At 41.8% G+C, this 17,511-nt stretch overlaps 1 protein-coding gene across 1 annotated transcript; it reads left to right on the top strand.

The window, feature by feature from the left end:
- The first annotated feature begins 6,328 nt into the window (after positions 1 to 6,328).
- LOC133423003 (neutral cholesterol ester hydrolase 1-like) lies at positions 6,329 to 17,141 on the top strand. Its single transcript, XM_061713088.1, has 5 exons — positions 6,329 to 6,525; positions 9,972 to 10,194; positions 12,027 to 12,096; positions 12,612 to 12,783; positions 15,044 to 17,141. Exons 1-5 carry the CDS (start codon positions 6,373 to 6,375, stop codon positions 15,662 to 15,664), a joined length of 1,239 nt encoding a protein of 412 aa, XP_061569072.1. The 5' UTR covers positions 6,329 to 6,372; the 3' UTR covers positions 15,665 to 17,141.
- Positions 17,142 to 17,511: the final 370 nt, after the last annotated feature.

The following is a 17,511-nucleotide window of genomic DNA, read 5'->3' as shown; positions in this document are numbered from 1 at the left end:
GGACTGACTTGTGAATGCGTGCAACCCCATGCTGGACTGGCAATCTTTCCAGGGTGTATCCCTGCCTTTCACATGAAAAGAGCTGGGATAGGCTCCACCAGACCCCTTTGGGCATATATAAGTAGATATAGATGATGGATGGACAAATAACCTTATGCTTCAAACTAAAACCAGCCCATGAAAACATCTGCTATGAACTAAATCTCATGTGGTTCAGATTTTAGTTCAAACTTCTCAACTTGAGCAAAGACCTGGTACAACTCAAGGTCTGATATCAGGTGGGAACTCTGAGCAGGGTTGAGTGACAACAGTAAACATATTGCTAGTTTCATGACACATTGCAAGTGTTTTGTAAAACAGGCCAGACATGAGATAACAGAATATATTTTATTCTATAAGCCAGTACAGTTGATTTACCTATAGTAGCAGATGTTGAAGAAAAGGTAATAGTCAATAGTTCTAGGCCACAATATTTTTATTTCAGCTAAAACTTTAACAAAATATGTACAGGCTTGAAGATGCTGGCAGTTACTACCTTGCTGAGGTCTTTATTATACCTGGTGATGTGGTATCCAATGCAGGTACCATGGCCACTTGGCTTTAAAGCGTGGCCTCTTGTGCGGGGAACTTGGCCGTTTGGCCAAATAGCTTGGCATTGCTGGGTTTGGGGATGGGTAGCCAGTCAGTGGGGGCTCCTGGGGTAGGTAGCTGTGCTGTGGAGTCTCTTGGGGCGGGTAACCATACCGTGGAGTCTCTTGGGGCGGGTAACCATACCGTGGAGTCTCTTGGGGCGGGTAACCAAACCATGGCGCCTCTTGAGATGGATAACCGTACTGTGGCGCCTCTTGAGATGGATAACCGTACTGTGGCGCCTCTTGAGATGGATAACCGTACTGTGGCGCCTCTTGAGAAGGATAACCGTACTGTGGCACCTCTTGAGATGGATAACCGTACTGTGGCGCTTCTTGAGGTAGGTAGCTGTGGGGTGTGGTCTCTTTGGGCAGGTATCTGCCCTGCTGGGTCTCCTGTTGTGGGTAACCTTGCTGTGAAATCTCTTGGTCTGAGATACCATGCTGCCGGGTCTCCTGCTGTGGGTAAGCTTGCTGCGGGGTCTCCTGTTGGGGGTAACCTTGCTGCAAGGTCACCTGCGGTTGCTGCGAGGTCCCCTGCGGTGGGTAACCTTGCTGCGAGGTCACCTGCGGTGGGTAACCTTGCTGCGAGGTCACCTGCGGTTGGTAACCTTGCTGCGAGGTCACCTGTGGTGGGTAACCTTGCTGCGAGGTCACCTGCGGTGGGTAACCTTGCTGCGAGGTCACCTGCGGTGGGTAACCTTGCTGCGAGGTCACCTGCGGGGGGTAACCTTGCTGCGAGGTCACCTGCGGTGGGTAACCTTGCTGCGAGGTCACCTGCGGTGGGTAACCTTGTTGCGAGGTCACCTGAGGTAGGTAAACATGCTGCGAGGTCACTTGCGGTGGGTAACCATACTGTGAGGTCTTCCGGTCTGGGTAAGTGTCCTGTGGGGTCTGCTGGGGTAGGAAATCGTTCCTTAGTGGCTCCTGTGGAGGGTAGCCATGTTGTTGGCCCATGTGGGGCCACTTGGGCCAGTGCCCGTGCTGCATGTGCATGTGCGGCCACTTGGGTGGGCCGTGCCGTGGGGGGACATGGGGCAACTTAGACGGGGAATGTTGCTGCAGGAGCATTTGGGGAAATTTGGGCATATGTTCATGCTGGTAGGGCTCATGGAGCCAGGGGAACAAGTCAGATTGTTGCCAAGTCCAATGGGGCAGGTAACCATGATGTCTGGGCTCCTGGACCATCTTATGTTGGTGACTATACTGCTCCTGATGCTGGGGCACCTGCCGCTGATAGCCATGCTCACTACTAACTTTAGGCACTTGGGATACATGTGGGGGAGCATTGTTGGGGTCCTGGGATGTCACCGACTGCATAAGTTGAGTGCTCTGCAGCTGAACTTGGGGTGGACAGGTAGTCTGTTGGGCCACCTGGGGTGGACATGTAGGTTGCTGGGCCAACTCGGGCGGACATGTAGGTTGCTGGACCAACTCGGGCGGACACGCAGGTTGCTGGGCCAACTCGGGCGGACATGTAGGTTGCTGGGACACCGGGCGCTTCTCAGGCATCGGCCACCCCCGTGGCTGCTGTTGGGGTTTAGAACCCACATCCTCTACTGGAGGCTGTTGAGAAAAATCTGATGAATGCTGTAGGTCAGGCACAGCTTCTGCTGCTTCAGACCCATTATCAATAGTGAAGTTGTGGCTGCCTGTGCCATTTGCGTTCACAACTGAATCATCAAGTTGTCCAGTGTTTGGTAAAGATTCATTTCTGGCGTTGCAGTTTCTTGAATCCCGTTCAAAGGTTGCATTATGAACATCCTCATTTGCATATTCTGAAGGGGATTCTGTCCCGTTGGCTGCTGAAAAAAAATGTAATGCTTAATACAACCACTCTTCAAGTGCTTGAATACAACCAGAGAAGTCATTTTGTTCAAGGAAAGCTTACCTTTCAGTTGATATCCTTTGACAGATAGAAAAAGCAGCAAGAATCTGAACAAGACATCCAAGTTAGAGCTTCTTTCAAAAATGTCATGTTAAAGCAAGACATAAAAATAATAGTGTTTAATATTTATTCTGTCAAACAGTACTGAAAAGAGATTTTAAGGAGGGTATTATTTCATATAATTTGGCTTGTCATGAAAATAAACTTAAATGAGAAAATAGGCCACTTGCATTCTGAATATTTGTAATACAAGACAAATTTGTTCCAAAGACAAAAAAACTTAGTAAAAGCCTCATGATTGTATCTATATCTTTACCCATGAATATCAATACTTCTGCAGCCAACTTGCATGTTTTAGATTCACAACATGTATTTATTTTTTACATTGGTGTTTCAATCACATTCATAGTCTGATTGATGGAACATTTTATTCCTAACTATTCTTAACTGGTAACTGGTTTGGCTCCTTAACAATTCAAATTAATGGAATAACTAATGATAATAATAACCTGGGCGAGTTTTTCAGGGGATACCAATCCTCTAAAAATGCTTTCCACTTCACTAAAGGTGTTAGTCCTTCACATTAAAGAAATAAAATTAATAAACTTGCCTTAAGAAAAAGCCCATGGCATGAGCCATAGTAAACCGTGAAGTCAGTGTGTCAATCACCGAGGTGACTTTATCAGCTTCCGTCATCAACTAACAGGACACAGCTGTCGAGGACACGTGCACGGACCATGACAGGTTTATTGGTTTATCTGGAACAGGAAAGACTGGCATGAACTTGGCAGACTTGAGTTTTTGGAGAAACAAGGACTGATATGTGAGGAAACACCTGTCATTATTTATTTATGATGCGTATAAGAGATGTGTGAGGGAAGTAGTTGGTGGGAAAGAAGGTTGTTACTTAAAATGTATTTGATTACCATACTTCAGGTCCAAGATTAAAAGGTTAAACATAAACACTGAACTGAATAATTTTCATATTTATAAAAAAATATTGATTTAATAAAGTTCATTTTGTCTCTGGATTACAATTTATTTTTTTCCAGATATATAATAAAGGGTCTTTAATTATGAGGTGCCAAGTGTAAAAATGTAGTATAAAAGTTGTAGCTAACACATTTTCATTATTTATCTCACTTTTCTTATATTTAGCACAAACATTTAATCACATATATTGAGGTAAAAAAAAGAGTATTAAATCTAAATATTTAAATCTAAATGGTATATATTATATCTAAATGTTAAATATATATCCAAATTAAAAACATATTAAAAACATATATGTTTCAATAAAAAAATAAATAAAATAATAATAAAAACTTGACGAGGGACTCAAGTGAAGAGGTCCATGTCCTGCAAGCCCCTCCCACTGAGCACCTATGGGTGCAGCTCGGGTTGCCAGATCGGAAAAATAAGCGACAGCCATATGAATGCTGAAAACACTGGTGTGGAAAAATAATGTGAGGAAGTTGAATGTGTTTGAATCAGTTAAATTTCAAATATTACTTCAAGAGTCAAGATGCGTCATGGCCGCATATGAGGGAGGTTATTTACAGCTTTCTTTTCATCCGACAAGTGAGTTTTTAAAGTAGATGTTTCATCTACTGTACCTGGGACAGTTTTAGTTTCAGCTGTGAATTCTAGCCATCCTTTTTTTTAAATTTATTTATTTTTCTTTATTATTGTATCTTGAAATACAATGAAAAATTAAGACCAAAGGCGAAATTCTAGCCTTCCTCCAAGTCCGTCCGCCGCTGCCGATGCGTCATTATCAGGTCTGGGACTCAGGTCTGGAGTTCACAGCCGAAACTGTCCCAGGTATGAAACATCTTCTCTAAAACTCAGTTTTCTAATTAAAAAAAAACTATAAATATAGTATCATAGAAAAACAAAATGAATCGTGGCCACTTTGTTACAGACTCACACACATTAGTAGTGCGTCGGGTTGATGCCGCGCGTAAAGATTATTCAGAGGAAATGAGAGGCGGCAGATATGTGCATGCCTGAAACAATCCAAAACTACAAAAACATAAATAAATTAAGTTAAAAAAGCCAATGAAACATGTGACTCCTGATATTTAAAATAACTGTAGAGCTCTTCTGTGAAACTCCTGAAGTGTGCAGAGGACATGGACTGATCCAGGACGTGATAAGTCTGCACAGACAGTCAGGAAGTGGAACAGATGGTGCAGTCAGACCAATACATCCATGAGTCAGACACACCTGGAGCTGAACCTGCTGACAACTTTGGACTTTAGGAGGAAACCCTCACCACTCCACTGAGGGTGTCTGGACATGTTCAGGTTTCAGGGATCCACAATTTCCTGGTACCCAAAGTTGAGTCTATCCTACAATCCATCCTACCAACCCTCCGACTATAAGAAGGTGTGGCAGAGGTAACAGTAAGGTCTAGAAAAGGTCATGGGGCCGACCCTTCACTCCATCAGGACCTGCACCGGTCCAGGGTCAAGAATGAGGCATTTCTGCAGACCCCTCATACCCTCACACAAACCTATCAAACTAATCCTAATGTCTGGTAGACACTGAAGAGAACCGCACACCACAAACGTTTTTTTATTCAATATTTATTTATTATTTCAGGTTGAAGTTTTTAATTTGATGTTTATTTATTTCAGGCTTAAGTTTATTTAATATGTATTTATTTCAGGTTGATTTTCTTTTTCCATTTGACTGGCCTCCAGCAGGAGGGTCCCCCCTTATCATCCAGGTACTGGTCCAGGTTTCTTCCCTCCTAAAGGGGAGTTTTTATCTGCCATTGTTTATGTAATAATTGCTGGGGGGTCATGTTCTGGGTCTCTGGAAAGCGCCTAGAGACAACTTCTGTTGTAATAGATGCTATATAAATAAAATTGAATTGAAAAATGTAATTGAATCATACAGTCAAACTACTGTATCGGTACTTACAGTACATTTGTTGTTATTGATAAAGGTTGTCAAGTTAAATGGCATTTTGTTATACAGTAATTTTCTACCTAGGATACATTTGGGATGCTGAGAGATAAATAAAACCCGCCTAGGGCCCCAATTCTGTCTAGTTTATACGGAAGAGTATTAGGGCCAGGCAGGAGAAAAATAAAAATAATATTTAAGAGGAGTAAGATTTTTTTTCATTATGCACTTCGAGAAAAAAGTCAAAATGTCGAGAAAAAAGTCGAAATGTTGAGATTAATGTTGAAGTACAATTTCGAGAAAAAAGTCGAAATGTCGAGAATAATGTTGAAGCACAATTTCGAGAAAAAAGTCTAAATGTATTTCAACTTTATTCTCGAAATTCAGACTTTATTCTTGAAATTGTATTTCAACATTAATTTCGACATTTCGACTTTTTTCTAGAAATTGTATTTCAACATTATTCTTGACATTTCGACTTTTTTCTCGACGTTTTGACTTTGTGCATAAGAATCTTCCCCTTTCAAATATTTTTTCTCCTGCATGGCCCTAATACTCGTAAGTTTAAACTGTAGTCGGTAAAAAGAAAACAAAAATAAAACTCTAGTCGGTCTAGTTTACATATTGTTTTGATTGCTGTAGCTTTTATTCATTTATTTATCCATTTACAGCTTGTTCTAATGAACAAAAAGACAAAAAGTCAACCGAATTAAGTTGCACGATAACAAAACTACATTTCCCATAAACAACGGCATTGCGTAATTATTAAATAACTTCCTGAAATGAACATTCAAAATAAAATAAAAGCTGCTTCATCGTTATCCAAAGACCCATACAAACACCATTCCGTGCTTTTATTTTGAAAGCAGCCCTTCCTCCCGTTGCAGCTGCCGACCTGCCTGCGACCCGACAACTGCATTCCCGCATGAACCGGCCGAGATGCTGCAGTCGGCCGGTTCGAGGCTCCGCCTGGCCGGAGTCGTGCTGCTGTCGGCGGCCGTATACTACGTCTACGTGCCGCTGCCGAGCGGCGTGAGCGAGCCGTGGAAGCTGATGCTGCTGGACGCGCTGTTCCGGAGCTTCATGCAGGCGGTGAGAGGGATGCGGCGCGCAGGTTGATCACATAAACGCAGATGCAGAAGCAGTAGTTCAGGGTTGTGTAATGTATACATTATACTGTTATGTACTAAAAATCTGCGGGAGAAATAACGTTTATTATAGTGTCCCATTTTATTTCTGCATCAAATATTTGTGCGTCAGTTCAGTTTTTATTTACTTTTTTAAAAAACTGCAATTCCTCAAATAATGTGGTTTCATATTAAAATTAATTGTGGATTTTCTTTTTCTTTTTTAAAAGCAGACCCGGTAGAAAAGGGGGAACCAGTCACTTTGATAAATTGTATTTTTAAATCCTTATACAAAATGCATTTAGAGGCAAACACGATGAATGTTTTTTAATTTTGGTCATCATAGGAATATGTTGGTTGTAAGGTGCTACAAAACCTTTCAAAATACTTAATTAAGAGTGGAATGAAAAGTTAAATATACAATTAAATGGAATTGGATTTTGTTTTTCTTTTTTAAAAACAGACTCGGTAGAAAAGGGGGAACCAGTCACTTCGATAAATTGTATTTTTAAGTCCTCTCTAAAAATATAAAAGGCATTTAGAGGCAAAAGCTATGAATGGTTTTTATTTCTTCATCATCATAGGAATATGTTGATTGTAAAGTGCCACAAAACCAGTTCTTTTAAAATACCTAATTAAGAGTGGAATGAAAAGTTAAATACACAATTAAATGGAATTGGATTTTCTTTTTCTTTTTTAAAAGCAGAACCGGTAGAAAAGGGGGAACCAGTCACTTCGATAAATTGTATTTTTAAGTCCTTTTTAAATATACAAAATGCATTTAGAGGCAAACGCTATGAATTATTTTTATTTCTTATAATAAATAATAATAGATTTTATTTATAGAGCACTCTTCATTCAGGGAATCTCAGAGCGTTTACAAGATTAAAACGAGTTAAAACAAGTACAGGAGAAGGTCAGTATCAATAAAATTTAAAAACTCAGAGACTTAGAAGCGGCGAACAAATACCCTTCTCCTCTCTACTTCTTCATCATCATAGGAATATTTTGCTTGTAAAGTGCCACAAAACCTGTTCTTTTAAAATACTTAATTAAGAGTGGAATGAAAAGTTAAATACACAATTAAATGGAGGGTTGGCTATTTAGTGGCATCAATTGATTATTGTTAACCATCTTCCTATTACAAAGGAAGATGATTAACAATCTCAAAATAAAATTTGATTTAACACCAATATTAGGTGTGCTTAAGACTTTTAACCAGCACTTGTACTAATGTATCCTTACTTTATTATAACTCATGAATACAAAAGTTTTCCTTTGCAGCCTTTTACTTAAGGTGGTACTAATTTAGAGTTTTTTGAGTACGTCAAACGTCAAATCGCTGCAATATGTGATGCACGATAATCAGCTGTTGGCCCCACAGGGAATAAGCCATAAGACGTTGCTTACACGCTTATATTAAGCTGTAAGTAACTGCTTTCATTATGGACGAAGCTGCTTATTGTTGCCATTAATTCAAGCCAGAATCCATTAATTCTGGCTTGTAAATTAAATTACCAGTTAGACTCATGCTGCGAGTTATATGTGTTGTGAACCACTAACAGTTTGTATAACTTGTTAATAGACTGTTTTATATGGCATTTGGTTTATATTCATGTATTTACTGCCGCAGTGACCTTTGTTCATCGGTGCAGGTGAACAGGAAAGCGTGAACTCGTGAAAAAGTCCACCTTTGAACCTGCTGCCGAACGGCCTTTAACCCGCAGGGCTTTGATGGAGGCACGCGTGACGGGGCTGAGACTGTATCACGTTTAGCTGCAACCAGCGCTGGATCTGTGGCGCGACGTTCCCAGCCCGGCAGGACTCGCCCTTTTGTCATTGTTTTGGAACTTTTGTGCTTTTTAAACTTTTGCCTCGTCACTGCAGAGACATAACAATGACAAAAGGGCAAGGCAGGGCAAGGCAAATGTATTTGTATAGCACAATTCCTACACCAGGCAATTCAAAGTGCTTTACAGAAGCATGAAATCACATTAAAATCATAAATAGAAAATACATTTCAAATAGCCACTATATGCTTATGATAATACACCTTAAATTTTAATCTTTTGCACTGTATGTCCTTTTAATAATTTTAAAGCAAATTTGTATTTCCTTTCTTTTCTTTTTTTTCTTTAATAATAATAGTAGACCTAATAATAATAAAATGAAATGACATTCCTGATAGCAGCAAGACCTGCGGTTGTCGTCCATCTCCATCTCGCTAATACGAGGAGATTTTATCTGGAAAAGAAGTTTGGAGTTCATCACAGACCCAGAAAACCAGAGTGTTTTAATTTTAGCTCTGTGGTGGATTTGTGATTTTGACATAACCGTTTAATAAACAGTTTGTTCAGTTCATGGTCATGGTTTAAATGAAGAGAACGAAATGTGGCCAAAAGTGCCGTAGGAGCACATAAGAGCACATAAGAGCACATTAGAGTACATAAAAGTATCTCTGAGTTCCTAAAGGTACATAAGAGTGGATAAGAGTACATAAGAGTGCACAAGAGTACATAAGAATACATAAAAGTACCTCAGAGTACATAAGAGTATGTAAAAGTGCATAAGAGTACATCTTTTTTTATTTCTTTAATAATAGTAATAGACCTAATAATAATAATAACATAAAATTACATTAAATTATAAGTAGAAAATACATTTCAAAGAAATGTCAGAAAGAAATAAATAAAAGAAAGAAAATACCAATTTGCTTTGAAATCATTAAAAGCACATACAGTGCAAAAGATTTACTTTTATGTACTCTAATGTGCTCTAATGTGCTCTTATGTGCTCTTATGTGCTCCTACGGCACTTTTGGCCACATTTCGTTCTCTTCATTTAAACCATGACCATGAACTGAACAAACTGTGTTTATTAAACGGTTATGTCAAAATCACAAATCCACCACAGAGCTAAAATTAAAACACTTTGGTTTTCTGGGTCTGTGATGAATTCCAAACTTCTTTTCCAGATAAAATCTCCTCCTATTAGCGAGATGGAGATGGACGACAACCGCAGGTCTTGCTGCTATCAGGAATGTCATTTAATTTTATTATTATTATTAGGTCTACTATTATTATGAAAGAAAGAAAAAAAGAAAGAAAGAAAATACAAATTTGCTTTAAAATCATTAAAAGCACATACAGTGCAAAAGATTAAAATGTAACGTGTATTATAATAAGCATAGAGTGGCTATTTGAAATGTATTTTCTATTTATGAGTTTAATGTAATTTTATGCTTCCTGTAAAGTACTTTGAATTGCCTGGTGTATGAACTGTGCTATACAAATAAACTTGCCCTTATGTTATCGTTATGTCACCGCGGTGACGAGACAAAAGTTTTAGAAGCACCAAAGTTCCAGCTGAGCTGCTGAATCTCCTGCAAACACGGCGTGTTTGTGCTTCCAGAGTGACGTGGCTCATGCGCTGGGTGTGTGCCACCGCGTCCACCTGCTGAACCAGGTGGTGTCCTGGGTGGAGGTGATCGAGGCGCGCTCATCGCCCACCGTGCACGTGATTGACACCACCCTGGGAGGCGTGCCCGCCCGGGTCTTTCAGCCCAACGGAGGGAAGAAGCTGAAAAGAGGAGTCATCTATTTCCACGGCGGAGGCTGGGCGCTCTGCAGCGGCAGTGAGTAAACAAGTGCTGTTTACTCTGGTTTGGATTTTTACAGCTTTTAAGTCACTTTGGCCTCATTCAGGCACTTTGATAATATCGCTAATTGCACCGACAGTCATGTGCAAAGGTTAGCACCTCCTCTTGAAATCTAACGTTAGAAAGTACACTTGTGGTTAAACCGCCTGAACCGAGACCAAGACCAAGACTAGTTCAGCTCAAGACGAGACTAAAAGAAATCCTAGTTATTTCCTGATCCTGCATGATTGTAGAACATCAGCTCCATCCTGGTTCAGATAGTTTCCATATGAGCTTGTATTCAACTGCATGAAAATAACACAAAGAAGTGGATGATGATGTTGAACTCACTATAAATGTTTTCATCAATCAGCTGATACACTATTGGAGGATTGACTCCAGTGCTTTTAAGGATTGACACGACTACTAACTAGTCCCAGTCCTCTAGCAGAATAACCAGCTCCAACACCCCCCTCCACCTCAGAAAAGGAATGAAGAGTAAATGTTACTGATTTACATTGGACTTTATTTGGAGATGAAACCTGAATTTTAGATATTAAAAATACAATAATCGACTTGAACTTACATTATTTACCATTATACTAATCAGATTACACTGAAGAACTGCTGATCACAAGACTCTGTCACCTTGCTGTGTGCAACGGCCTCTCAATTATCCAAGTCTGAGACCAAGACAAGACCAAGACCACATAAAAGGGGTATCGAGAACTACAAGTCTACTAGAAAGTAATAAAATGATTTGACTGTACGGGGTCTTCGTGTAAGAAAAATATTGTGCAACATATTTAGATTATTTTGTATCTGGTAGCAGGGCTGGGGATCGATTCAAATGTCAAGAATCAATTCGATTCCGATTCTTAAGATTCAGAATCGATTATCCAGTTTGATTCGATCCGATTCAATTCGATTCAGATATTGATTTGGATTAGTGTTATTAAAAAAGTTTTTTGAACTGTTGCATGAATGATATGACTGTAGTAATTCAACATATTAATACTAGTATTATATTGAGATTCAACAGCAAGTATTGGCAGCTAATGATGCTGTAAGGACCAATCACATCCCAGAATGCTGATATTCCAGACTATTCCAGAACAATTATTTATTTGTCAACAATTAAACAAAAAAAAACAAGTGGGAAACACTAATGGCGCTTTTACACTAGTACCTACTCAGCGCGACTTGACTCACCATGCCTCGTCCCGCCTCCACTCGCCTCGTCCTCGTTTGTTTTTAAATACCCAGATGAGAAGTAGGAGGTTGGAGCGAAGCTGCTGTGACGTATTTGATTGTGTGATCTAAACGGAGAAGACAACAACACTAAAGATGTAGAACCTGGAGGAGATGATAGATGTGCTGCTGGGTCTGTGGCTTGTGTTCCATATCAAGTTAAAAAATGAGAGTGAGAGAAGCTTCAAGCGGTGACGCTTTTTAATTTTTTTTAGTTTGACTAGCCGCTGATGAAAGGTCCGTTGGGAGCCACGAGCAGCTATGAAGTGACAGAGTTCCTGGTAGATCTGGTTGCTCCTTATCGCCCGTCTAGATCCCTTTTTAATTCTCTCCTCAGCCACCAGGTTTATGAACATCTGCACCTCAGGGTTGGATCATGAAACAGACTTTTGGAAGCCACGAGCCGCTCTTGTGCTGATTCCCGCTTCCAGCCCGACGCAGCACGCCCCTTTAGTGGGGGTGGGAACCCCCCCAGCAGCCCCGGCTTATAGCAGCAGAACGAAGAGATGGACTAAGGGACTGCAATGGTGTTTGCGTTGTAGTTTCACTTTGACTGACGTTATTTTGCTGCTTCGCAGGGATGCGCTCCTATGACCTTCTTTCTCGGAAAATGGCGGAGGACCTCGACGCCGTCATCATGTCTGTTGAGTAAGTGTTGAGCTTTTTGAAGGCTGTTTTTTTGTCTGAACACGCAGAGTCATTGCTTAAATGATCAAAGTCCTGATAGCAGCAAGTTGTCGTCCATCTCCATCTCGCTAGTACGAGGAGATTTTATCTGGAAAAGAAGTTTGGACTTCATCACAGACCCAGAAAACCAGAGTGCTTTATATTTAGCTCCGTGGTGGATTTGTGATGTTGACATAACCGTTTAATAAACACAGTTTGTTTAGTTGTCATGGTCACGGTTTAAATGAAGAGAACGAAATGTGGCCAAAAGTGCCATAAGAGTACATAAGAGTACGTAAGAGTGCATCAGAGTTACACACCAGAGTACATAAAAGTACATAAGAGTACATTAGATTACATTAGATTACATAAGAGTACATAAGAGTGGATAAGAGTACACCAGAGTACCTCAGAGTACCTCTGCTGGACTGGTGACCTGGGTGAACCCGGGTGGGCGGAGCTCCACACTGACGTCCCCTTGTTTCCTGTTGCTATAGTTACCGTTTAGCTCCCGAGGCCGTGTTTCCGGATCAGTACCACGACGCCTTGGCAGCATCCCGGGCCTTCCTGTCCGCCGCGGTTCTGCAGCACTTCAGCATCGACCCGGAGAGGGTCGGCATATCTGGAGACAGCGCCGGGGGGAACCTGGCGGCCGCCGTGGTGCAGGAGGTAGAGACACACCCACCTCACAGGGGGAATCAGGGGCAAATACACCTGTTCTGATGTTTGGAGGCTTTCTTCATCCTGCAGCTGCTCTGTTGGGGGTTTTGATTATCAACCGGGGCAGAGATTAAAAGCATGTAAGCAAGAGACACGGACAAAAACACTTGGCAGTGCACGGACTACAGCTTTAAGATGCTCCAACGGGGGAAAGGTTACACTTTGTTATTACTGCTTGCTACTTTATTCTATTTTATTATATCTTGATATTTTATTTTGTATATTTTGTACAGTCTGTTCTTATAGTTGTCTATATGTTGTCCACCGTCACTAAATGTAATACTGCCGCTACACTACAATGTAGGGCTGGGCGATATGGACCAAAAGTCATATCTCGATATTTTCTAGCTGAATGGCGATACTCGATATATATCGATATTTTTTCTGTGCCTTAATTGGGGTTTCCCCCAAAGCATTATAGCATAGCATCTCTGTTAGCTTCATTTTTTTCTGAGGCAAACCCTTAAAAAAACAGTCAGTTTTAATACAAAACCTCGTGCCAAATGTCACACAGGTTCCTTTATGAACAGAGGTCTGCACAATATCAACATTTATAAAACAAATGAAATAAAAATAAACTGCCTGCATATATAGAATAAAAATGCTTCTTGAATAAAATAAAACAAATATCCCTTTCCTGCATAACAATTAAATTAAAATACACTGTGCAATTAATACAATGTAGATATGTGATAGTTGTGCAAATAACAAAACATTTGTGCAAATCTCAAATAAAACATTCAAGTCAATTTGTCAGAAAATAAGCTATATCAAAATCATTTTTTTTAAATCGATATAAACGATATTGTCTCGTACCATATCGCGTTTGAAAATATATCGATATATATTAAAATCTCGATATATCGCCCAGCCCTACTACAATGTCTGTCTGTTTGTCTGTCTGTCTGTCTGTCTGTCTGTCTCTCTCTCTCTCTCTCTTTTCTCTCTCTTTCTATCTATCTATAAATCGAAACTCAGGGTGCTTTCAGATGGTTTTGGGTTATGTTGAAATCCCGCTTGTCTTGCCTTTTTAGGTAGAAGTCGTCCCCGTTTTTTCACCAGAAACACCAGCAGGACCTTGATATTACTAAAATAACTTTATATTATATACAGAAAGCAGGAAAGACTCTCCTGTAGCCATCTATGACTAAACTGCAGTCGTCATGTGGAAAAATAATGGGAAACATGATCAGGTTTGATTCATTACAGTTTTAGACATCAGACGTATTCCAGTGACTCATCAGCAGAGACACATCTAAAAGATTTAAAACCGCGGGTCTTGAGAGTGGTGTCACCGAGCAATGATGTCATCTAGATCTGAGGGGAACTGTGACATCACAGGCCCAGATCAGACTACAACTATCCACCTTTCCCATATTTATCTCCACCCAAAGTCAAATCCTGGTGAACAGGGAACACCTTGCAGATGTCAGTGACTACTTTACATGCAGTCAAAATTCGGGTTATTGCTAATATTCTGGTTACTGAAACATTCGGAATATTCTGTTTACATGCGTGAGCAAACAGGGTTATCCCTGTTTACATGGTAATTAATCATTCGGGATATCTGGATCAAACCAGCGACGCGCGGAGAACGTGATGATGCAATTCCCGTAATTTCCGCTTCTTCTTCCTCTATCCAAATTCAAACTAAATGCTGCTTCGTGCAACTTTTCACTCGCCTTCTTGTAAATCTCGCTATCCCGGTACTTTCTACCGTCTACAAATGCAGAAATGTTCATATCCTTCATTACATTTATGAAGTGATTAGTCTCCTCCTCACTCCAAAAGTGTGGCGTGGTCTTGGTTTCTCCATGTTTTATAAGAACTTCCTGGACTCAAAAGACCAAGATTCCTTGCGAAAAGAGCATGTGCAGAAAACAAATTCATGTTCCGTTTGATGGGGATATCCCGTTTGGCGTTTACATGACCGAATATTCGGGTTTTAAAAGGAGTAACCCAGGGGTCATATTCGTGTTTTTTAAAAACCGGAATATGAGCAAATTCGGGTTATTCAAAGGGGTTATTGGTGTTTACATGGCCGTGCAAATTCGGGTTATTGCCAATATTCGGGTTTTAAAAGGGTTAGTGAGTGCATTTAAACGCAGTCAGTGTGACACGCCCTAAAAAGGGGGTGGAGTCAAACTATCAAGGTGGCTTTTAGAAACTCTTCTGACTGAATCTAACCAGAGTCTCTCCTTTCCCACAGCTCGGCTCGGACGACACCCTGAAGGTGAAGTTCAAGGCCCAGGCTCTGATCTACCCGGTGCTGCAGGCGCTGGACTTCCACACGCCGTCCTACCAGCAGAACCAGGCCGTGCCCATCCTGTACCGGCCCTACATGGCCCGCTTCTGGCTGCAGTACCTGGGCGCCGACTCGTCCCTGGAGCCGCTGCTGCTGGCCAACAACCACAGCGCCCTGGACCAGCCGGGCATCAGCCCAACCACCCGCTCCAGGGTCAACTGGACGGCTCTGCTGCCGGCCGAGCGCAGGAAGCACTTCCGACCCGTCGTCAGAGAAACCGGGTTACCGGGGCTGGTGGGCAAGGTGCCATGGCTGACGGACGTGAGGGCGGCGCCGCTGCTGGCGGAGCAGCGGGTCCTGGCTCGGACGCCCAAGGCCTACGTGATGACGTGTGAGTTTGACGTGCTGAGGGATGACGGGATGATGTACGCCCGGCGGCTGCAGGACGCCGGCGTGGCCGTGACCAGCGACCACTACGAGGACGGATTCCACGCCTGCATGGCCTTCGCCTACCTGCCCATGATGTCCAGCGTCGGCCAGAGAAGCATGAACAGCTACATCCGCTGGCTGGACCAGAACCTGTAAGCCGGCCGGCGCCAGCGATCCACCCCTTCACGGCTTTAACCCAGAAAGCTCAGGAGGAGAAATAGCACAACATAGACTAAAAAGTGTGCGTGTGTGTGTGTTTATGTGTGTGTGTGTGTGTGTGTGTGTATCTCGTTCATCCACTGTATCGTTGCTTCTTCGGGAAGGAGCATCTTTTTAAAATCTAAAACCACTAAAATCCACTGGACTTAAAGATCTAAGTTTCCACCTCCCTGGAAAGTTTCCCTGAAACCAAAACTTCCTCATTCAGTCGTAACCAAAGAATGAAAAAACATTATTCAATGCAAAATATAGCAGAAAGATAGTATATTTATGATTTTTCTTTTAGTTTATTTATTCATATGTTTATAAATGAAGTAAAATCTACGAATTTAAAGTTAAACAGAGACATTCTGACTCGACACTGGATCTGAAGCTGCGCGACAGCGCCCCCTATAGAGCCGGAGTGTAACTAAACCTTCGCTTTTTCTTTGTGCAGTTCCTCGAATGACCAGCAGGGGCTGGATTTAGACATTTTTAAATACCTCATCAGGTAAAATGATCAAAAAGTCTTAAATTAATGCATCATTGGCACTGACGTGACTCGACATCTGTTGATGAAGACTCGAGTAGAATCATTGTTTTAAGGAAAATCCAGCTTGTTATGCTGGTAAATGTGGCCTGGAAGGATCTGGGGATGGAGGTGGCTCGGCTGGAGCTCTGGAGGAGCTGGACCCGAGCCCGGTTTGAGATCCAGTTAGGGATCTAACCAACCCTCAGAACCCTGCAGGTGATGTCACAGAAGGGTTGGGCCACTTATCTTTATACAGTCTGAGATGAAAGCAAGTACATCGTCCTCATAGCTCATCGTCCATGAAATACCTTTCATGTTTGCTGGATACGATACTTTGGTCCGGGTCCGGTTTAGCGGTTCTCTCTCTGAAATTGGCTCATTTACAGACCCGGCGAGTGCTACAGTATGTGGGTCAGGCGTGTCGTAAAGCTGGTGTACCGGGTCAAAGTTCAGCGGTGTTGTGTTCTGCACAAATGGGTTCATGCAGCCGAGCTGAGCCAAATGTGGGCCAAAGACAACTCCAGATGCGGGCTGGGTTTGGGCCGAGCACGCCTTTCTCCAAGACGTAACGTTACGCCTCAGTGACCTCATCCCGCTTTTATTTATGGTCTGTTAAGCCTGAATTATGGTTCTGCGTCAAACCAACGCAGAGCACACGCCGCTGCCGTGACGCCGTCGTGAACCCTTCTGACTTCTCCGTCAGTCCATTTCTCTGCGGTGCAGTACCCCCCGTGACCGCTAATTTGCAATCTTTTCCTGAATTGTTTATCTGACTTTTTCCGGTCACAGTGAATCAAAGAGATAAGGACAACTACTGTGCAAAAAAACAAAACAGAAAAAATCACACATACACGAAGAAAAGAGCGCTGAAAGTTCACGACTGCTTCAAACCGGAAACCGGAAATGCGTTGCTACCAAGCGAACCAATCACAGCCCTCTCCGTCTGCTCTCGGCGTCGTTTTGACGCAGAACCATACCTCAAGCTTTAGGAAGAACTGATGTTCTGACAACTTCAGACTGGGTTTAGTTTCAGACGTTCCTCCAGATGAAGGTATCACTGTTAGTTGTGATCAAGTTCTGCACAAGTTCTGGTAAAGAGGAACGTCTGAAACTCTGGAGGCCCAGAACTGCAGAAGATATTCCTCTTTGGCTTCAAGTTCGGTCCCCAGACTGTAACGTAAACAGGAATAATAAAAGAGAAAGAAAGAAAGAAAGGATGGGTGACTTGAAGGTTTGTTTCCAGAGCAGAGTTTTTAAAAAAGCTGAGTGATGT

The sequence above is a fragment of the Cololabis saira genome, chromosome 22 (assembly GCF_033807715.1).
Source record: "Cololabis saira isolate AMF1-May2022 chromosome 22, fColSai1.1, whole genome shotgun sequence".
In the NCBI taxonomy this organism is placed as follows: Eukaryota; Metazoa; Chordata; class Actinopteri; order Beloniformes; family Belonidae; genus Cololabis; species Cololabis saira.
This window is presented reverse-complemented; position numbering and strand designations above follow the sequence as displayed.